Source organism: Lichenostomus cassidix, chromosome 6 (assembly GCF_008360975.1).
Source record: "Lichenostomus cassidix isolate B80296 chromosome 6, HeHo_3.0, whole genome shotgun sequence".
Taxonomy (NCBI): domain Eukaryota; kingdom Metazoa; phylum Chordata; class Aves; order Passeriformes; family Meliphagidae; genus Lichenostomus; species Lichenostomus cassidix.
The window spans coordinates 14,557,563-14,576,925 of record NC_139487.1 but is presented as its reverse complement, the minus strand read 5'-3'; the positions used below and the strand labels follow the sequence as shown (position 1 = coordinate 14,576,925).

At 36.1% G+C, this 19,363-nt stretch overlaps 1 protein-coding gene across 5 annotated transcripts in view; it reads left to right on the top strand.

Moving 5' to 3' along the window:
* Positions 1 to 18,995, top strand: part of DNTT (DNA nucleotidylexotransferase) — a 140,782-nt gene extending 121,787 nt beyond the window's left edge. For all 5 annotated transcript variants that reach the window (XM_085065161.1, XM_085065159.1, XM_085065160.1 and 2 more), the window contains one exon: positions 17,752 to 18,995. In XM_085065161.1, the coding sequence (XP_084921287.1) occupies positions 17,752 to 17,838 (87 nt within the window). In that variant the 3' untranslated portion in view covers positions 17,839 to 18,995. The remainder of the gene's footprint in view (positions 1 to 17,751) is intronic.
* Positions 18,996 to 19,363: the final 368 nt, after the last annotated feature.

Sequence of the window (19,363 nt, the reverse complement as noted above, 5' to 3'; positions counted from 1 at the left end):
CAAGGAGTTATTTCAAGAAGAAGCAGGGCGATGACTCCCTGGCAAGTATGGTAATATTAATAATCTAATGTGTTAAATTCAAGTAAACTTTAAAATTACTTTTATCTTTACAATTTTTTATTAGGTTATTCCAACAATTGACATTTTGAACAAAAAACCTTCCATACTGCCACCCAGTGTGGAATAAAATCAGAAATGTGCAGAACACAGTAATGGTGTCTGTCTGTGAAATTTGAGATGATGGCCCATAGTGGAAGCTGAGAAGTTTGCAGTAAATTGTGTGGCTGCCAAAGTTGATTCATTTTTAGGGTCATCAAGTTAATAAGCTTAATATATGTGTAAAAAGAATGAATAATTCTACACAAAGGAACATATGTCCAAATTGTAAAATATTTGGGGTTGGTTTGTTAGTTATTTTTTACTTTAAATTAAGATGAGTAGAGAATCTACTTTATTGTAATTCTAGTGCTTTTCTTTTAAAATTATTTGACTAGGAGGGAACACTAAAAAATGGGTGGTTTTTCTGTACCATCTCATAAAATTGGAATGGAACATGAACATTTGTGTTTCATAAATACTTTTCTCTTTGTAGCAGGAAGTCTTCTCAAAGCTAAAACCAATCAGGAAGCAGATATCCCTTGTAGAAGCTGCTCAAGATCCTTCAACACAACCTTAACTAAGGTTACTTAGGCACCATATGTAAAAACTGAATCACATCTTTTCCACATTTCTCTCCTTGTTTGCTGAAGAGAGGTTCTGTTACGTCGCTGGCTCTGCCCAGACTGACAAACCTTCATGCACAACTCTAACAGTCTCTGAGTACTGAATGGGGTGGAATCTGGGAACTGGGCCAAATCCTTTCTGCTTCGTTCTTTTTCTTTTTTTAGTCTGTGTGTGTGTGTGTGTACAGCAAAAGGGACAGGAAGGTCAGGAAGAGTCAAACTAATTCTTGATCCTGCTGAAGACCTAGTCCTTTCCTTAAAAGTACTTGCCTGCCATCATTTAAAATTTTGCAAGTCATTATAAGAAGTTAATAAACCATATTATAGCAGATATTATTTGCTCTTATTTAATTCTTTTTTGGTGGAATGTAAGAGTGTTTGTAAGAGAATATCATCCATTACAAAAGGAAACAATTTCCTGATTTACTCTACATTTCAATATATAATTCAGTATACTTTATTCTTCTATATTAATATTTATCAATCCTTTGGCACAGATGCTTGCACTGTGGCCCACTGCTTGAAACATGTGTGTCAGAGAATCCCAAATTCCAGTGTTCAAAGGGCTGCATCAGGAGAGAGTCCTGGTTACTTTAATGTATTTCCAAAGGGATTCTGACAGGAATAGGGAGCATTAACACAGCAGTTAGGAATCAATTACATAGCTTTGCAGATGGGAACAAAAGGATGAGAAATTTTCTCCAGGGACTCATTACAAAGTTACACTGTGAAATTATTCCTCAGCCTTGATTTATTTTTTTTCTTTCTAGTGTGAATCTTTTTCATATGTTTGTTGGTTTTGGAAGACAGTGTGCAATTACCAAACTAATGATTTTTTCTGTTCTGTAATAAGAAGGGCATTTTGTAGATATTCCTTTCATAGGAAAATTGTGACAAAAAAAAAGAAAATTTGCCACCAATTATCTGTCAGTCTTTACATAAAGAGATGAGTGTATGTCCAAATCTGTGGGCCTATAGAACTGTGTACTAAAGCTATGGAAATCAGCACTTGTATATACCAGCCTGAGGTATGCTGTTCCTGTCATTTACATCAGCTGGAGGTCAAACCTTACTATGATCCCCACTCTTACAGAATTGAGTTCATTGATCAGTCATGAGGAAAAAAGAGAAATTGTATGTTCCTCATGTCTTATGGTATTATTGCTGCTACAAATGGCATGACATTTTTATGAATGGGCAAATAAAATTCTCATTGTAAGACTTTTCTGATTCATGAATGAACAATATGCTGTCTAAGAAAAACAGAAATGGTTTTGCAAAAAAACCCCCATTTTTCTGTGTGAAGCATAAGTCAGGTCAGCTGAACAGTAGGCTCTTCCTTAGAAAAATTAAGGTTCTTAGCCTGTAAACCATGACATCAATAGTTGTTTTGACACTCCTCTGGTTTGGATTAGGAAGCAATTATCCGTTAAGAACAATAAGGAATTTTTGGTTAAATATGCATTGTTTCTGGACTCAGGGTGTACTAGGGCAGTTATTGGCAAGTTTTGACAACATCCTGGTAGCTTTTTACCTGGGTGAAATGAAGAGAGATCTGGTAGATCTAACTAAAGAAGATAAAACTCTAAAGCCCATCTTATTTTTAAATATCTGTCTTTAAGATGAGTGACTTTCATCTGTTTAGAGGAAAATGCAAGAAATGTGTTATTTACTTTCATTTAATGTTTTATTGTCTTTAAAGTGATTTTTAAAGTGGCTGGCAAACCACAGGATTTCTATTCTTAAAGGAGCTGTCCTTGGGATATGAAAACCTTTTCACCATATCAGCAACCCAGAATAAGATTCAGGAACTACAGTGATGGTGGCTTTACCAACTCTGGTGCTGTTGGCTGGAGCAGAGTATCTTTGTCACACAGAATGGCCCCGTGGAGGGTGTGTGGAACTGCACTCTGTTGCTGGATCCTTGCAATGACAAGATTGCAGCCAGCCCAAGGATCACTTAGCAGCTGAGACGTGTGACATTACAGAGCACAAGCAAACAACCTCCAGGCTGTAACATCTCTGTTCTCTGAATGTTTTCTGATCCCTCTTTTAATCCTAATTTGGCTTGTGAAAAGGAGGGACAAGACGAAATTTTGGCATCTGGCATGAAGTGATGATTGTCTGAGCTTAAGAGAGTCTATGCATTGTTGTAATACAGGCTAAGGAAGGAGGATGGTCCAGAGGTTTGACTTTTAGCTTGCAACCTGTGTCACTCTGTAGCCAAATTTTCTCTGTAGTTTCAAGCAGGTCATTTAGCCTTCTTTGATCTCTCTTCCCAACAGTAAAACCTAGTTCCCATGATGGAAAGGTACAGTAATGGTAATTAGTTTACCACTGAAGCAAAAACTATTTCAGTTTGATGAAGGATTTTGATCACCCAATGTTTTGTATTTCACTACAACTAGGCGAAAGAACAAAGGTTTAATGGAGAATTTTGATTATTCAAAATTTGCTTGTTCTCTTAGAGAGAAAGTCAAAATGTTGACACTTTCTGCTAAAGGGATTTCTTTCTGAATCTCAGCTTTGGAAACAATCCACGGATTAGGCTGTTCCAAACCTGCAAAGCTCAGACAGCTCTTGAGGCTGCAAGCTCTGAGGCACTTGCTTGGCTGGCTGCTCCAGGCTCATGGAGCCAATGAGCTTGGGGACTCTGGCTCTGAAATACTTAAAATAGCTTATTTGAACTCAGGCTCCCAGCAGCCTGTCAGGCAGGTTATTGGGAATGTGTACAAGCTGTCAGGAGTTCAAATAGGCTTGGATTTTTTAAAGTGCAATGATTCGATAATTTCATCATTATTATGGAACACCCAGGTTTAAGTGATTAGGAAAATTTCAAACTAACTAAACAAACTAAAATTGTGGTTTGATCTGTTTAAAAGGCATTGTGATATTATTTTTGTGTGGCTATACATGTGTTAGGTAGAAACACTGCTCCTTAGAACTGTCTCTTCTCTGGGAATCCTGGGAAGTTGCATTCTAGGGATTCTCAGTCAGCCACATCCATATATCATCTTTCTCAGTACAGTTTGCGGTGAGACTATCCCAAACAACTACAGAAGATGCTTCTGAAAGATCTACTGTTCTGTGCAAAACCCAGCCCTCCCACTTCCACTGTGGACAAATATGACTTTATAAAATGTAGGATTTATCAACCTATTTCACTACTGCTTCCTAACAAAACTTCCTTATCCTTTCTTCCTGAATTAATTAAAAATTAGCACCATTTACAAATACTTCAGAATCCATAGGAAAATAAATATATTTTTGTTTGTTTTTACATTTTGGTAACTATTTGGAAACTATTCCTTAGAGTAACAGTAAAGAAGGAGGTTTAAAAGTTCCTCACTGTATGTCACACAGTTTCAGCTGCAGTGTTGTTCTCTATTGCTCTTTCCTTTCATTCAGAGTATATTTATTTTTCTTGATGCCATTTGCTGTTCTGCAGTTACTCAGAAGCAGCTCTGCATAAAATAGGAGCTAACTTCAACAGTTTCATTTCCATGGTAGAAATTCTGAGTGATATATGTCCTCAAACTGTTATCTTTTGAGCATGGAAGTGAGCATGAAAGAGTTGAGCTGAATGAGCTGTGGGGTGGGGTGGGCTGGATGCCTTAAACTGCTGCAGGTACTTTTCTCTATTCCTGCTTCATGTCAGGAGATTTCAAAGGATGGCATCTGGAACAGCTTCATGGCTGGACTGTAGCCATGTAGAAAACGCCTCTCTTGTGCACTTTATACACCACTAACAAATGGAGATCCTCAAAACAGGTGTGAGACCAAAGGATTGAATTTGTCTTGTCAATTCTGATTTATAATTTATATAAACCCATATACTTTCACAATATTCCAGAAAATTTAAGTTCAATTATTTTTAAGTTCAATTATTTTTCTATGCATTTCATGGCAGCCAAATGAAGCGATGTAAATAAATAACATTGCTTTTTTGTTTTTTTGGAAAGAATAGATGGAATTCTTAGGGTATAATAGATTAATTGAGTTATTAGCATATGAATGTTCTTGCACTGACATTGTAGGTTGATGTTTTTTGTAAGAGAAGGATCATGAGCTCAGTGTTATTTTGAAGAGTCATTGGAGCAGAAAACAATTATTAATTTTATGTCCTATGTAAATTTAAGATGGGAAATAGGTCCCTTAATGTTTTCTATTACAGAAATATTGGAAAAAAAATGACAATATACAGATGACTGATGATTGATGACAATTTTGCATTTAAAAAACCTTGTATGAATTTGAATGGCATGAAATGTTATTTAGTTATTCAATAACAAGAGAGGTGGTTTATATAACTGTTCTGAATTTCAAACTCACAAGATGCTCTGAAAACTTCATAACAGGACCCAGCTTTGCAAGCCATTAAGTGCTGTGTAGTTACACCGAATATAGTAAGATTGTGTGATCCCAATTTTTTTAAGAGCAAATTGACTTTTTTAGCATAGAAACCATAGAAACCATATTTAGCATGAAAGGGGAAATTTATTCTGGGATTTCTTTTACACTGTGAAGCTCATGTGCATTCAATTGTCACTGTCAGTATTGCAGTCTTTTACCACTTGCCTGCAGAATGAATTCCTACCTAGGAAAACCCTGACTGACTCTTGAGGCAGGGCTTCTGCTGTCTGCCTTTGCCTGTATCTGTAAAGCCAAATGAAGGTGTGATTATAGCTCCAGTAAATGTCTGTTTTATGACTGCAATGCTCTGGTGAGCTTGCTTCAGAGTGCCTGAGTTCTGCTCATCTCTTGCCCAAGTAGCTTCACGGACAACCTCAGTGTTTGCAGCAGACAGTCCATCCAGCCATGCCTGGCAACATCCTTGAGCTCCTAGCCTCCCTCATGATATTCACATTTTTCTCCGGCTGAGTCTGCACCTGTGTTGTGACTTCTATTTTGAAACGTGGCTTACCTGGCAGTGACCCTGTTGGTGCAAAAAGTCATGTTCATATGTTCCTGTGGTGTCTTGGCTTGGAGGACAGGAGCAGCTCTGAGAAAGCCACGGTGATTGCAGGTGGCTGGGCGGTTACCTGCACTTGCCAGATCTTTGTAAATGTGTCTCCTACTAAAAAGCCAGCTTTGTTTTTCATGCAGATATTCTTTTCTTTCACTACCCAATACATTACTTCTCAAAAACCTGTATCACCAGGAAGACCTGTCTAAGCTTTTATAACCTCATTTGTTTACATAAATTTGTGTAATATTCACGTGTTTAAATGTGTATTCAGGAGTTACAGTCTCTAAGTCAGTTTTTGGTGTCATCTGAGAACATTTACTCCACACTACCTTTCATTGAAAAAAGAAGCTTGCAGAAGTTAACTTGCATAGTTAGAGACATTTTTTATGGTTCTGTAAAAACTGGATGTTATAGTGTTATTTTGGCAGATGCTGCGCTAAAATTATAAAGTTATAATTGTGATATAATCATCCTTGAGAACATCTTGATGAATTAAACATGCTGCAGCTGCAAAGTTTGCTTTAGACATCTGCAACAATGACTGGATTAAAGCTACAGTAAACATAAAGATCCAGAGTTTGTAATATTGATTTCTAATGTGCTCTTTACAACTCCTGGAAATGAAGTTTTATCCAGGTGGGTTTTGGCTTCTTCTCCCAGGCAACTGCGACATGACAAGTGGACACAGCCTTAAGCTGTTTCAGAGGAGGGTTAGGTTGGACATTAGGAGGAATTTCTTCACAGAAGGGGTGATTAGACATTGGAAAGGGCTGCACAGGATGGTGAAGTCATCATCCCCCGAGGTGTTTAAGGAAAGACTGGATGTGGCACTCAGTGCCAGGATGTAGTTGACAAGGTGGTGTTGGGTCACAGGTTGGGTCACAGGTTAGGCCACAAGCTGGACTCGATGATCTCAGAGGTCTTTTCCAACCTAATCAATTCTGTGATTCTGTGATTACTACAATTAAACACTGAGTCATTGTAAACAGATGCACATACTTTCATTTATGTTTCAATTCTTCCCACTCTCAGGGAAATGTAAATTGCATATGTGATTTGGGTGCTTTTTTCTTTTTGCACCTGGTCTATTTTTAAAAATGAAGAATTAAAATAATCTACTTACCTCTTGGTAAAGTAAAAAACTATTATGCATTTTCTTACAAAGCGTGCTTCTCCTCAGTGTTCTCTTAGCATTTTGAATGTTTCACATACAGCATATGTGAAACATGCAGCATATGTCATTTTTACAAGTTTGTCTGTATTTCATACATATATTTAGCCAAACCCAATCTCTTTGCAATAGCAAGCTGTACATCTAGCACAAAGATGAAAGTACCTAATTGTAATTTCCTTTGCTCCGTGTGTTTTTGAGCAGTTCAGTGAAGTGAAACCTGTATTGTTAATGAAAAGAGTTCTCTCAAAACGTGTAAGTAGGTGCAGATCCTGCATATTTTGGCTATACATTTGGCTATACATTTTTAACCATTTTAATTTCTAGAGCAGTACAAAACTAATAATTTTTAATTGTTTTAATTCAGTAATTCAATGAGTGTGCTGGGGTAAGTTATTGAAAGTGGAATAGGTTACTGAGTCTCATATTTTCTGTCAAAAGAAAAAAGAAATTAATTTGAGAAGAAGCTAGATAGAGAGGAAGCTGGAAAAGGAAGCAGCTGAGGACCAGAGAGGAAAATGGCATAGGAATTGGGAGTCAGAATGGGATGGTGGATGTACAGATTTGATAAGGAGGTGCAGAATGGTTGGAAAAAACAATGGGGAACAGAGGGGGAATATTTAATTAGCAGCTCCATTGTGGAAAGGAATCTGAGCTTGTTGAAGAGACAGCTGAAAAGGGGCATGAAGATAGAATGACAGGGAAGAGATATGACTGGAAGTTTGATGGACTGAAAAATAAATTAAATTCATCTGGCTAATACTCTGAGCTGGCAACAAGAAATGGGTAAACATTCAGTTGCCCCAAATAACTGAGAAATAACTGAGTAAACCATGCATATCTCACTTAATTCTGGATATGGAATAAATGGAGCCTAGAGTAACATTAGAAATCTGAGGCCAGAGATCAACAACTTAGCATAGGGGAGTAGCAAAGAGAGGGAGCTAGAACAGATACAGATTGTAAAAGCTCAATTTCCTAAGACTGGCTGATCCCACATTGGCCTGCAACTCAGAATTGTGTCAGTGCTGTCAGCAAATATTTGTTAGCCCTGTAGCACAGTACATTTCCTGCCTAGTGAACAAAGCCTAAGTATCTTACAGGATTTGAAATAAGCAGTATTTCTCTGAAAAAATGAAGTCTCTATGCATATACATAGGAATATTGAATTAAGGTTAAAATTCAATCGACCACATTCTGGGATTTCTTAAATTGCAAGTCTTTGATTTTACAATCCCAATAAAGTTCTTCTGAAGTGGTTTGTTTATAATAATCCCATACGAATTACTCACAACCAAGTTTCATAAAATCCAGGATTCTGCATATTCCTCATTTCATTTACTCTTAAAAATATTTATAAGGCAAAATACAAAAAACTGCAACTTAACAGTGTTTGACAAAGCTGTTGTGAATAGCATAGACTTAAAGTGAAACATTAGTATAGCTGAAGTGAAAAAGGAAATAATCCCTGAGAATATTTTCAAGGACTTTGTGATAGTACAGAGATTGTTGGAGAACTGCAGGGGACAGTAAGTTTTTTATCTGTTTTTGTTTACATCAGAGTGCTACTTAACATGTTAAAATATTTGCCTGGGTTGTCTGATAGGAGGTTCCAATCTCCGTTCACTTTGTGTTCCCCAAACCGAAAACATTTTAGCCTGCATGGGAATGTATTATATTGTTTATTTACTGTGGAATGTTTTTAATTTTTAAAATTGAAATGGGAGATTGGATGCATAACAATGCAGTGTTTTGCAACAAAGTAACCACAGATCTGTAATTTTAAATGGAGAATAGCTCCTTTTTATGTTCAACATGGTCTTGTTTACAAACTAAGTTTTAGCAAGTTCTTTTAAGTCAACAGATAATGTTTTTTAATATTTTATTTTTCAAATGTCAGCGCTTCTGCACTGGTCTTTTTCTTTTTCCTTCATCAAAACTACTTGGAGTAAGTAGATTGCCTGTAGAAAACATGAAGATATTTTGTTACACCAAATTATGAAATAGTTGGATAAGTGCCTAGAATATTCTATTATTAGCCTGATTATTCTATTTTACTTGATTAATTTACTTTCTGCTGTTCAGAATTTAATATCAAGAAACCTGTAACTAGAGAGAGAGATGAGTTTAAGAGAAACATTCCAGTCTGGTATTTCTGATTAAAAGCACAGGACATGTACAGTGGTAAAATGAAATGAGAATTTATGATTATTGCTTCTATTACCTTCAAAAATTATTCATACCCAGAATTATTAGAATAAATTCCATTGCATTATTTTGCATCAGTACCATTACACGTGATTTTGCCTGAGGGTATTGAGTCAATGGGTAATGCTTGCAATACTGCTTTTTCAATCATGGTTTGTTGTAATGGCATTTCAAAGAGTAATTTTTTCTCACTGATTTATTTCTCATCTTATTTGTAGCTGGATTAGGAACAGATTAGTTTTTATTTTAAGGAAGGCATGCTGATGTGAGTATTACTACAGAAAATACCATTAAACATGAAAATTACATATGGAGATAATATATTGTGAGAGAAACTTCAGGTTATTGCTACTGAAAATTGTTATCATACTATCAAATGGAAAATGCACAGTGTCTGCACTGTATTGTTGGATATTATTATTGCATTTGTTGACATACTTCACATTTCTAGCACAATTAGTACTTAAACATTTATTTTCTATAAATATAATAAAATTGTGCTGTTGATAGTCTCATTCATAACATAGCTTAAATATTTAGTAAAATGTCTAATTACAAACAAAGTAAAAATCACCAATAGCCAGTCATAAAAAGAAACCTCTTAAAAAAAACCAAAGGAAAATACTGGGAAAGGCAAAGAAGGAAAACCACCTGAAAGTTGTAAGTCATATTGTTTAGGCAAGTACTAGAAGACAGATGCTCAGATGTTATAACTATCCACAAAATATTAAAAAAGTGTGTTGACCATAACAGAGATAAATACTGATGGATAATTACTACACAGCTCCTTAGGGCTTGATTCTGTAATGCTTTTTTTCATCAAGAAATGTCTCATGCTGAGAATGTTGTCTGAGTGAGTACTGGTGGAATGAGCTGCTGTCCCTCAATACTGATAGCCTCAGTATGAATATCAGAACCCTGAAGAAAGTTCATTTTTCCGTGGTACTTTCTGGCAGTGAGATAATAATTGAATACAATTATTTGAAAGCTCTTATGTAGTGACAGGATTGTGTGCATTTTTGTATAGAAACCATTTTACTTAGCCTTTTTTTTGGTCCTCCCCACCCTCTCCATAAAATGATTTTTCTTGCTGTGTAAGTTACTGAATACAGTGATTCTTGTTAGCACTTTATCTACCCTGATGAGTCAGCTGGAGATTTCAGAGGAGTAGCCACTATTTTACAGATCAGTGTTATGTTGTGTTCCCATACTTTCATTGCCGACTGAAGGCATTTAAACCTCCTATCAGTCAGTGCATTGCAGGAATTTATGGATCTTCTATAGCACTTTCTCTACAGTTGCTTTACAAAATTCTGGATCTGTAACTGGTGTAAAACTGGAAAGCTATTAGCTACACTGAAGCTCAGACCAGATTTATGTTTTCCACCAAAGATGTACAACATTCATTCTTGTAAAGTTATCAGTAGCATAGAGGAGGAGAAAATTGCTGACTTCCTGCTCAGTGTCTGCAAAGCCTGCTTTCACCTTGGCCATTACATGGCAATAGAGATGGAATGGAGCTCGTTGTGATGCTGAAGGTGAGGCTGCCTGGCACAGCAGGACAGTCCTGAAGGACAGATGAAATCCTGGTGCATGGGCAGCACCCAGCTATGGATAGATCAAGGAGATGCACATTCATCTGTTGAAAAGAAATGGAATGATAGTCCCTGTGGCATAACATTGTAGCACCAAATTGTGAAACTGGTGTCAGTAATTTTTAGGTGTTGATGGCAGCTCTGGATTCCTCTTAGTAATTTTAGTAAAAATCTCTCTCTATTACTGTATATATTCCTTTTTGACAAATATCATACAAAACACAGCCCACTCTCTTACTTGGGATGATGCTCAGTGACTGAAGTTCCACACGGTAAGGATGGAAAATGGGATGCAGCTAGGTATTTAGGGAAGATTTTAAAGAAATATGCTTGAGGGAGGCTAACTTCCACTCACATATCTTGTATCATTATAAATCATACTAAACAAGTAATGATGCATGTCTTTAGGTTAGCAAACTCAAATATAGACAAACCTACCTGATAATTATGCCAGCAAAATGCTTATTTTCCTTGAAATCAGGTCCTAGTTACTGTTATGAAGAGTTATCATGCACTTATTATTGTAGGTGCCCTTGTTTGCCTTTTCACTGGTTGGAATAAATTTGTGTGGTTCTGTAAATTTTGGTTTGAGTAAAATGTTCTGAGTCATTATATTAGATTTTTTAGTCTGAGTTCACACCTACCTGAAAAAAAATCAATTCAGAAATGTCTGAACTCAAACTTTTTGCAGTTTTACCTCCCTGTCTTGTTATATGTGTTGGACTCATTGTCCATGTGACAGTGCTGAGCTGCAGAAGCTCATCAGCATGTTCAGTATTGTAAGAACATAGCTTAGGAGGCACCATTAGGAGGTCATATCAAGTCAGTCATTCAATAACTCCTCCATTCTCATTTGGCTTTAGCCTTTTTCTAGTCTGTTACTGACGTCCTCCATTCTGTCCTTCTCTCCTGCTTTTCTTTTTACCTATTTTTAGAAAATATTACTAGCATGTTCATATTTATGATTTCAGGATAAACTTAATTGAATTTGATGGGGATCAAGGATATGTACAACTCAAAGTGTTTATTTTGGGACCTGCAATAACTTAATTGCCAATAAATAGGATGTCCAATTAGTTGTGCCATGGAGTGAATTTGGATAATTTTTCATCAATCAGTCTGTTTAATCTGATTACCTCTCTTCTGATTGACCTTTCTGGGAGAAGATGTAGGTGTGTAGCTGAAACAAACATATGCTCTGCCTGTCTGTCTTGTCTTCTCTTGGGCTTTCCTGACTCAGTTGCTTTGACAGTGGTCCTTGTACTTGTCACTTCCAAGGATTCTTGGACATCTGCATTCAGTACATTCAATGGTTGGCTTTGGAGCTCAAGTTTTTGTTTGAAAATTATGCTTTCCTTGCTAGAGGATGACTTTCGTATGACCTCTGTGTTTTCAAGTTTACTTTTTATTGTGAGCTAATGGAGATATTCAGGCTTGTGAGGCAGCTCAGGCTTCCCAGTGGAAAACAGCAGTGAACTTGTACAATTACATAAGGCTTGTTTGCTAAAGTTCACCAGAAATCCATGTAGCTCACTGTAGTCAAGTGGAAAAGCCTTTGGGATGTCTTTAATTTTGCACTGAGACCTTCCTTTTCTTCTCAGTGGATTTGTATACTGTCAGTCACAAGAACCTTTAATTCTCAAAAAATAGGAAGCAGCTGAAATTACATAGGTGTAAAGCACTAGGGTGGGTGCCTACACATCTTTAACTTTGCAAAATTTGAACAGTTGATAGAACAATTCCTTCCTTCCTTCCTTCCTTCCTTCCTTCCTTCCTTCCTTCCTTCCTTCCTTCCTTCCTTCCTTCCTTCCTTCCTTCCTTCCTTCCTTCCTTCCTTCCTTCCTTCCTTCCTTCCTTCCTTCCTTCCTTCCTTCCTTCCTTCCTTCCTTCCTTCCTTCCTTCCTTCCTTCCTTCCTTCCTTCCTTCCTTCCTTCCTTCCTTCCTTCCTTCCTTCCTTCCTTCTTCCTTCCTTCCTTCCTTCCTTCCTTCCTTCCTTCCTTCCTTCCTTCCTTCCTTCCTTCCTTCCTTCCTTCCTTCCTTCCTTCCTTCCTTCCCTCTTCCCCTCCCTCCCTCTTTCAAGCAGGTCTCATTTATGCTTTTAAAAAATTTTGTAGTACAAGCCCCAAACTTTGTTGCAATTCTGATCATACAATAAATGAAAATGTGACTAGTTCAATCTTCCAAATACACTTTTATTTCTTTACTCCTCAGTATTTTGTGGATTAGAAAAAGTTGCTTGGGGCTATTGTCACGTATTACATTTAATATTCATGTACCAAGACACAATTTTATGTACTGCAGCTACTTGTTTAAAAACGTTTTGACAATGGTTGCTATAGTATTCACAGAAATTCTCCCATAAAAGTGTTGGTGGTTTGCACCTATTCTAACTTGTTGGTTTTATTTCTGCATATGGTTCTTTCTAACATTTTCACAGATGAGAACTAATTTAATGCTCTATCCATTTATTGTCAGAACCTTGAGCTGAACTCAATAAAATAGGACCATTGAGTACAGAAGACAGCTGCAGTCAATCTAAGGATCGCAGGAAATGTTAAAACAAAAAGATTTCAGTGCATTGTTTTGTGGATATGTGATTGTACAGACTTTTTTGATGCAATGCTCAGACTATCTCACTGGCTGAATATTTTCTGCTTGGCATGCAGGAGTTTAGGTCAAAATAATCCGAAAGTCACAAAATAATGAAAGTATACCCACATTGTCAGGTATATATTATAAAAGGCTGATTTTATAAACCCAGTTTTTTCCTAAAATTTCTGCATTGCTGGTGTGACCTGTGTGCTGCAGTGATGCATCAATGCTTGCTCTGGAGAGCTGGCCCAGAGCAGAGAGTGCTGGGGTAACACTCAGGTCAGGAAAACACACAGGAACATTCCCACCAGCAATCATGGGGAAGATACGATGAATTACTTATGTTTCTGCCTTCACAATTCTTTCTGTAAACCACTTTTATAAATTTAACTATCAGCTACTTATATTTTTCTCAAGGATGCAAATGCTATTTTAACAAACGGGATCAGAGAAAAAGGGAGTGTGAGCAATTTAACAGCTTTGTACTTTTAGTCTGATAAGCCATGGAGGTATATTCTATCAACTGGGAGTCTGATGTTATAGTGCAATGCTTCACTGTGCCATGTCCTTGCATATCTAGAGAAGCTATTGAAAGGCATGTAAGTAGCAGCATCTTTTCATTTGTCCCAATTATCTTTAATTAAAAATCTTCAACTGACTTGGCATAAGAGCTGACTTGTGAAGATGTCACTAAAGTGACAAATACATGTGTAAGAAATTTAAGGTGCATTGTGGTATCTTTTACCATGGCTGATTAAGCAAGTCCTGTTGCTATCATTCATCTACAACTGACTTTACCCATAAAACTTGTTTTTAGAATGGGCTCTGTCCAAGCACAATGAACAATTAAGTTCCAAGTTTGCAAATAACAGTCTGTCTTCTTCTTTTCAGTTTTTCATTCATCATTGTCTTGTTTATGGCCAGTGTTATAATTTGAGATGTAAAGTGGATAGGGGTTTAGACTGCTTGGTATTTATCATTCAGTGTACTTGTAGAACTACAAAGTTAGGTATGATAATATTGTCATTATATCTTTATTTTAATAATTTTTAAAAGAAAAGGAAATATTAAAGTAATTAAACTGATGTGAAGGGGTGCCACATGTGAAACAATATGAAAATCAGTGAGAGAAGACAAAAATTAAAATCCCTAAGCAACCTGTGTAAGATTTTGCCATTTTAAAGCATGCAACATAATCCTGGACACAAAGAAAAGGTTAGAATAAATGTCTGTTAATGACATTCCGGGTGCCTTTCTAGAAGCAGAATTGTGTCAAAGAGTATTTTGTAAATTATTAACAAGATATTGTTGGCAATAATCTCCATGCCCTTCCTCCCATCCCAAGTTATTTCATGCAATAGTGTGTCAGAAGGAGTCCAGGCAGACCTTAATGATTATGGTCCTTCAGGGTCTTGGGATGTGCCTCATACACAATGTCATCGTTTTCAAAAGGATAATGAAACCTGCTAGAGTATGACTGCATTCTTTCTGAATAACTGCTGTAAAGCATATAAAAGTCAGGGTTCTGAAAAGAGTAAGAAAAATGGAAGGAAATTACTTGGTCTTTAAGGGCACAATTTGGCTGTGACTTATTCAAGAACAAATGTTCAAATAGTTTATAAAGCAGAGTTGTGCCTGTAATCAATTAGGAAACTTCATACTTAATTGTTACTTCATACATACTTGTTCTTCAGTTAATACCAAGGATTATACGGATTCAAAGAAAGAAATTAATCAAATTTCCACCATGTGTCTCATCTTCAGAAATATGGATTTCAGATGTACATACAAACCTGGAGTATTTCACTCTGCAGCAGATTCTGCTGTTCCAGAACCATCAAATACCATTTCATCAATGACAATATGTGATATTGACTTATTTTTGGGTACTTGTATTCAAACTAATTTTCTAAGTTTATGTTGAGATGGGGTAAATAGTAAGAAATGCTACAGTGACAGCCTGAGAGTTATTCACAGTATTACTCAAGCATGATAGATTATTTAATTTGGTTTTGGGCAACACACTCTTATTGCCAAGCAATGTGATAATAAACAGTAGAATAGCAGTCTACTTGGAATACAATTAAATGTGTTTTTTATTAGCTGTTGGCTAATACTGATTTAGATAACTAAAACTAGAATTCTGCTTTATTAAGTAATGGTTTTGTTTTGCTGGATTCATCATATTAAAATGTATGTGAAACCAAGTGACGGTAGAAGTATAAATACATGAACTTTGGCCATGATAGTTAGGATATCATAAAGTAGTGCTGTCTCTGTGCCTTTTCTCTCTGCTTCACTTTCATCGAAAGTATTATTGATCATTAGTGCCAAAATAAAAATAAGAGGTAGGAATTCATATAAGAAAACATTTGGAAGGCAGTTGTTCTACATTAGGTGTAGTTAATGGTCATGTTTGGAACCACAAATATAATATTTACATCCATTGAAATGACAGAATTGCTTAAATGGGGTAAGAGAAGAGTGATACCAGAAGCTTCAGAGCATTGTTTTTTTTTGTAAATTTGATTGATGTTGATGGAGTATGTTCTGGATCTGCAGAATATTAGTGACAAGATGAAATAAAATCACAACTAGGCAAGCAGTTCATTACTTCTCTTGAGAAGAAAAGGAAAAAAAAGCAAGAAAGAACAGTAGTGAACACAATAATAAAATTTGCATCACTGTATAAGCTCTGAATAGATTGACATGGAAGGAAAATCATAGGTTATGATTAACATTAATAACACTTATATGGCTAAGGCAGTTGGCAGATATCAGCTAGAGATTCATTTAGAAACATTGCTTGTAGCTACTGAGAATGGTATTCAGCATCAGATACTTTGTATTAGAAATTTTCCCCGTCAAGTAAATGAAATGAGTTTAGCTTGCAGGAAAACATAAAGTGACAGAACAAAAGAAATGGAATGCAATTTGGGGTCCCAGAGATATGAAGATCTTCTTTTAAAGAGTGTCTGTAACATCTGTCTACAAGTGTAAGATTTTTTTTTTTGTTTTACTTTTCTTCTTTTTTTGTAGCAATGTAGGTGTATGGATTGCTTTCTTTTTCTTAGAAAAAGAAAAAAAAAAAGGAAAGAACAAAAAACCCCTAAAATCCTGTCATACCAGGAGATACCTGAGGAACAAAATATCCCCAGTATTGTTATCCAATGGGCAATTGTTGATGTCTTCTTTCCCTTTCTTTTGTTTTGCTCAATTTTTTGTACCATTTTTTGGTCTCCTGTCTATGTGAAAAAGCAAAGTATTTCCCCTGTTCAGTGTTACTTGTATGTTCCTTTTATTCCAGAATCTGGCATTTGAACTTCCTAGGGAAAAAGGAATATAATTTGTTTATGCTTTTAAGTAATCTTTGCCATTGCAGAGACAACTTTGGCCAGTCAGTTCTCAGTTGTGAATCTCTGGTGCCAGAAGCTGTTCTACCATACCATGGGTGTGCTCTGATCTAATTGTGGACTCTTCCTGACACATTCCCATGGGTCCTCCTGGAGGCATTGCTTGGCAGCTGAGAGAGCAGAGGTGCTGGAGCACTTGTTCCTAAACATTGTGGTAGGCAGAGATTCTCCTGGCTCAAAGGAATTTCTCAGTGGGTTCTCTAGACAGCATCTCCTCTTGCACAGTAGGAGTAAATCTAGAAACTCAACCCTGAATTTTTCAAAACATTGGAGTTTGATAGTTCAGAGCTGAACACTGATTTAGACTTCAAATTATTCAGGAATTGCTGAAGTATTTACTATTCTGTTTCAATAGAAATGAGTTCTTTCTTGCTTCTTGCTTCCAACCTCCTCTAAATTGTGAGGTTTCACTGTTTTAATATTCACCTACCTTAGCAGCTTTTAAAATTATTATTATACCTTAGTGATGAAAGGAATGCGTAAGGCTATGTACTTCATTATGTCAGGCATCATTGGGGAGGTAGGCTTGTGAGTGCTTTTGTGTAAAAATACTCTCCTATATTACCAGAAGTGCAGGTATGAAAAAATGAAACTGCATTTTACTGTAAAACATTCAGCAGGAGTTTGTGTCAAGGAAAAAAGAAAGTGTGGCTTTTAATTGATACTTTTAATGGTTGCTATCCATAATTAGTGTCACCATCAAATCAGCTTGAATGCACTTATAGAGAACATTACTATAGTAATTTAAAAACATTTATGATTTTATGAAGAAAGTCAAGCTATCGACTCTCATGGAAGGGAAATGTAAGTTGGATTTGAGGAGCATGGGGTCTTGAAAGAGTAAATCAAAACAAAGTTGTAAACTAGTAATTAGAAGTGAAAACATCAAGCAGCATTAAAATTCTTTTTTAACTTGCTTCTGCATTTCAGAGTAGGCACACTGATAAAGAGAGTGTATTCTATAGAGGATACACAATGGGTAGAACTGTCAAAAATTAACTCCTTTTCAACAGCAAAAAACATCAATTGAAATTTCTTCCTAACACCCTTATTGACTTTCTTTTTAATTTCTTTTTCACAGAGGATCTTTCTCAAAGCTGGAAGTGAGGAAGAAATCTTTGCACATCTTGGCTTGGATTATGTCGAACCATGGGAAAGGAATGCTTAAAATTATTTGCCAGAGTACATTCAGCATTTGACAGCAATGGTCTTTCTGCCCATCTTGCAGTCTGGTTTAGATATATACACATATATATAGTAAGTGTTTCTATGGCAATTAAAAAAATTAAATAAGTATTAGGAGCCATTTGCACATGCTAATGTTCCTAGAAGATATGAGTTTAAGTTTTTCAAGATTTTTTCCAATCTTTTCTGGTTTTGAAATTTCTACATGGGAGGAATAAGACAGAGCTTGTTTTAGGGGAAAACTTGGAACTGGTGAGATTTTTGCTTATGATAGGAATTTAACATTAGTATGAAAAATACTTGCTTTTTAAAATAGTCAGCTACAACAATATGTAAATAATTCAAAACATTTGAGCTGAGTCAAAACATTACTGAAATGTATGCTGGTCTTTAACTGAATTTCTTACATATTTTGCTGAATCTGTATATAAAATTGCTCCGCATATAAGGCTTAATGACCTAGGCAGTAACCACTTTGCAGTCTCAGCAACTTGAGGCTTCAGTTGTAATATTTTCCCAGGTAGGGCACCCTTCTACAAAAACTGTAAACAAGCTGATAATTCAGTGAGAGTTAAAAAACATTTCACAGGAAGGGATTTTGAAGGGAAAAGTGAAACAACTCAGTAGCAACCTTCAATTATGCAGAAAAATACTGTAAACTTGAAGTACTGATTTGGACTAAAGAAGATTCCGGTTATGTGGTGTGATGGTCCTCAATCAGGAATTTGAACCATAACCTGCATGAAAACAACTGTTTTAACTGTCAGGCTGGTGACTGCTCCAAGACAAAAGTTTTTAATTATCTGTGCTCAATTTATATAGCTGGAAATTTATTTATTAGTAAATGTAAATGCATTGGAAAGGAATTTTACTTGAGCTGTTGGGCTATTGGCTGTTCTAGAGTGGTATTCCCTCTCTTAAGTCAGAAATTCACCTAGGATGTGAGAAGCTTTCTGGTAAAAGCCCTATGAGATATTTTGGTTTCAGAAAATGTCCAGGTAGCTCTTGTGACCATAATGATAATGAAGGATTTTTGATACATTTATGCTTTAATAAGCAGGGACATTCAGTGCTTTAGGAAATGAAGCTATTTACTAATCATTAATTTTTCATTTCTGGAATAAAGGTGATTAAGAACACGAGGACTGGTCACATAATTTTCTTTCTTATAAGTCTGAACCTCTTTTCCTCTGTTGAGGCTGACTATAGCTCTTGACATGATGGGGAAAGAGTGGCAGTGACAGAGCTGTGCACAGCAGTTATTATGATAATAAAGGTTTCCCATATTCAAACAGTTTTTGACAATAAGAAAAAGTATGCTTAATTTGTTTACCCATTACTCTCAACTGGGGAATAGATTTTTAGAGGACTGTGTCATAAACTATTCTAAAACCACAGTCAGGGTTGTAGAAAAATGTTATAATTCCAGGAATTTGCATCTTGCCTGTGTCAATAAAACCATCCTATTTAAGTCCAGTTTTGCTAACTGAGCTGAAAATACAATGCTT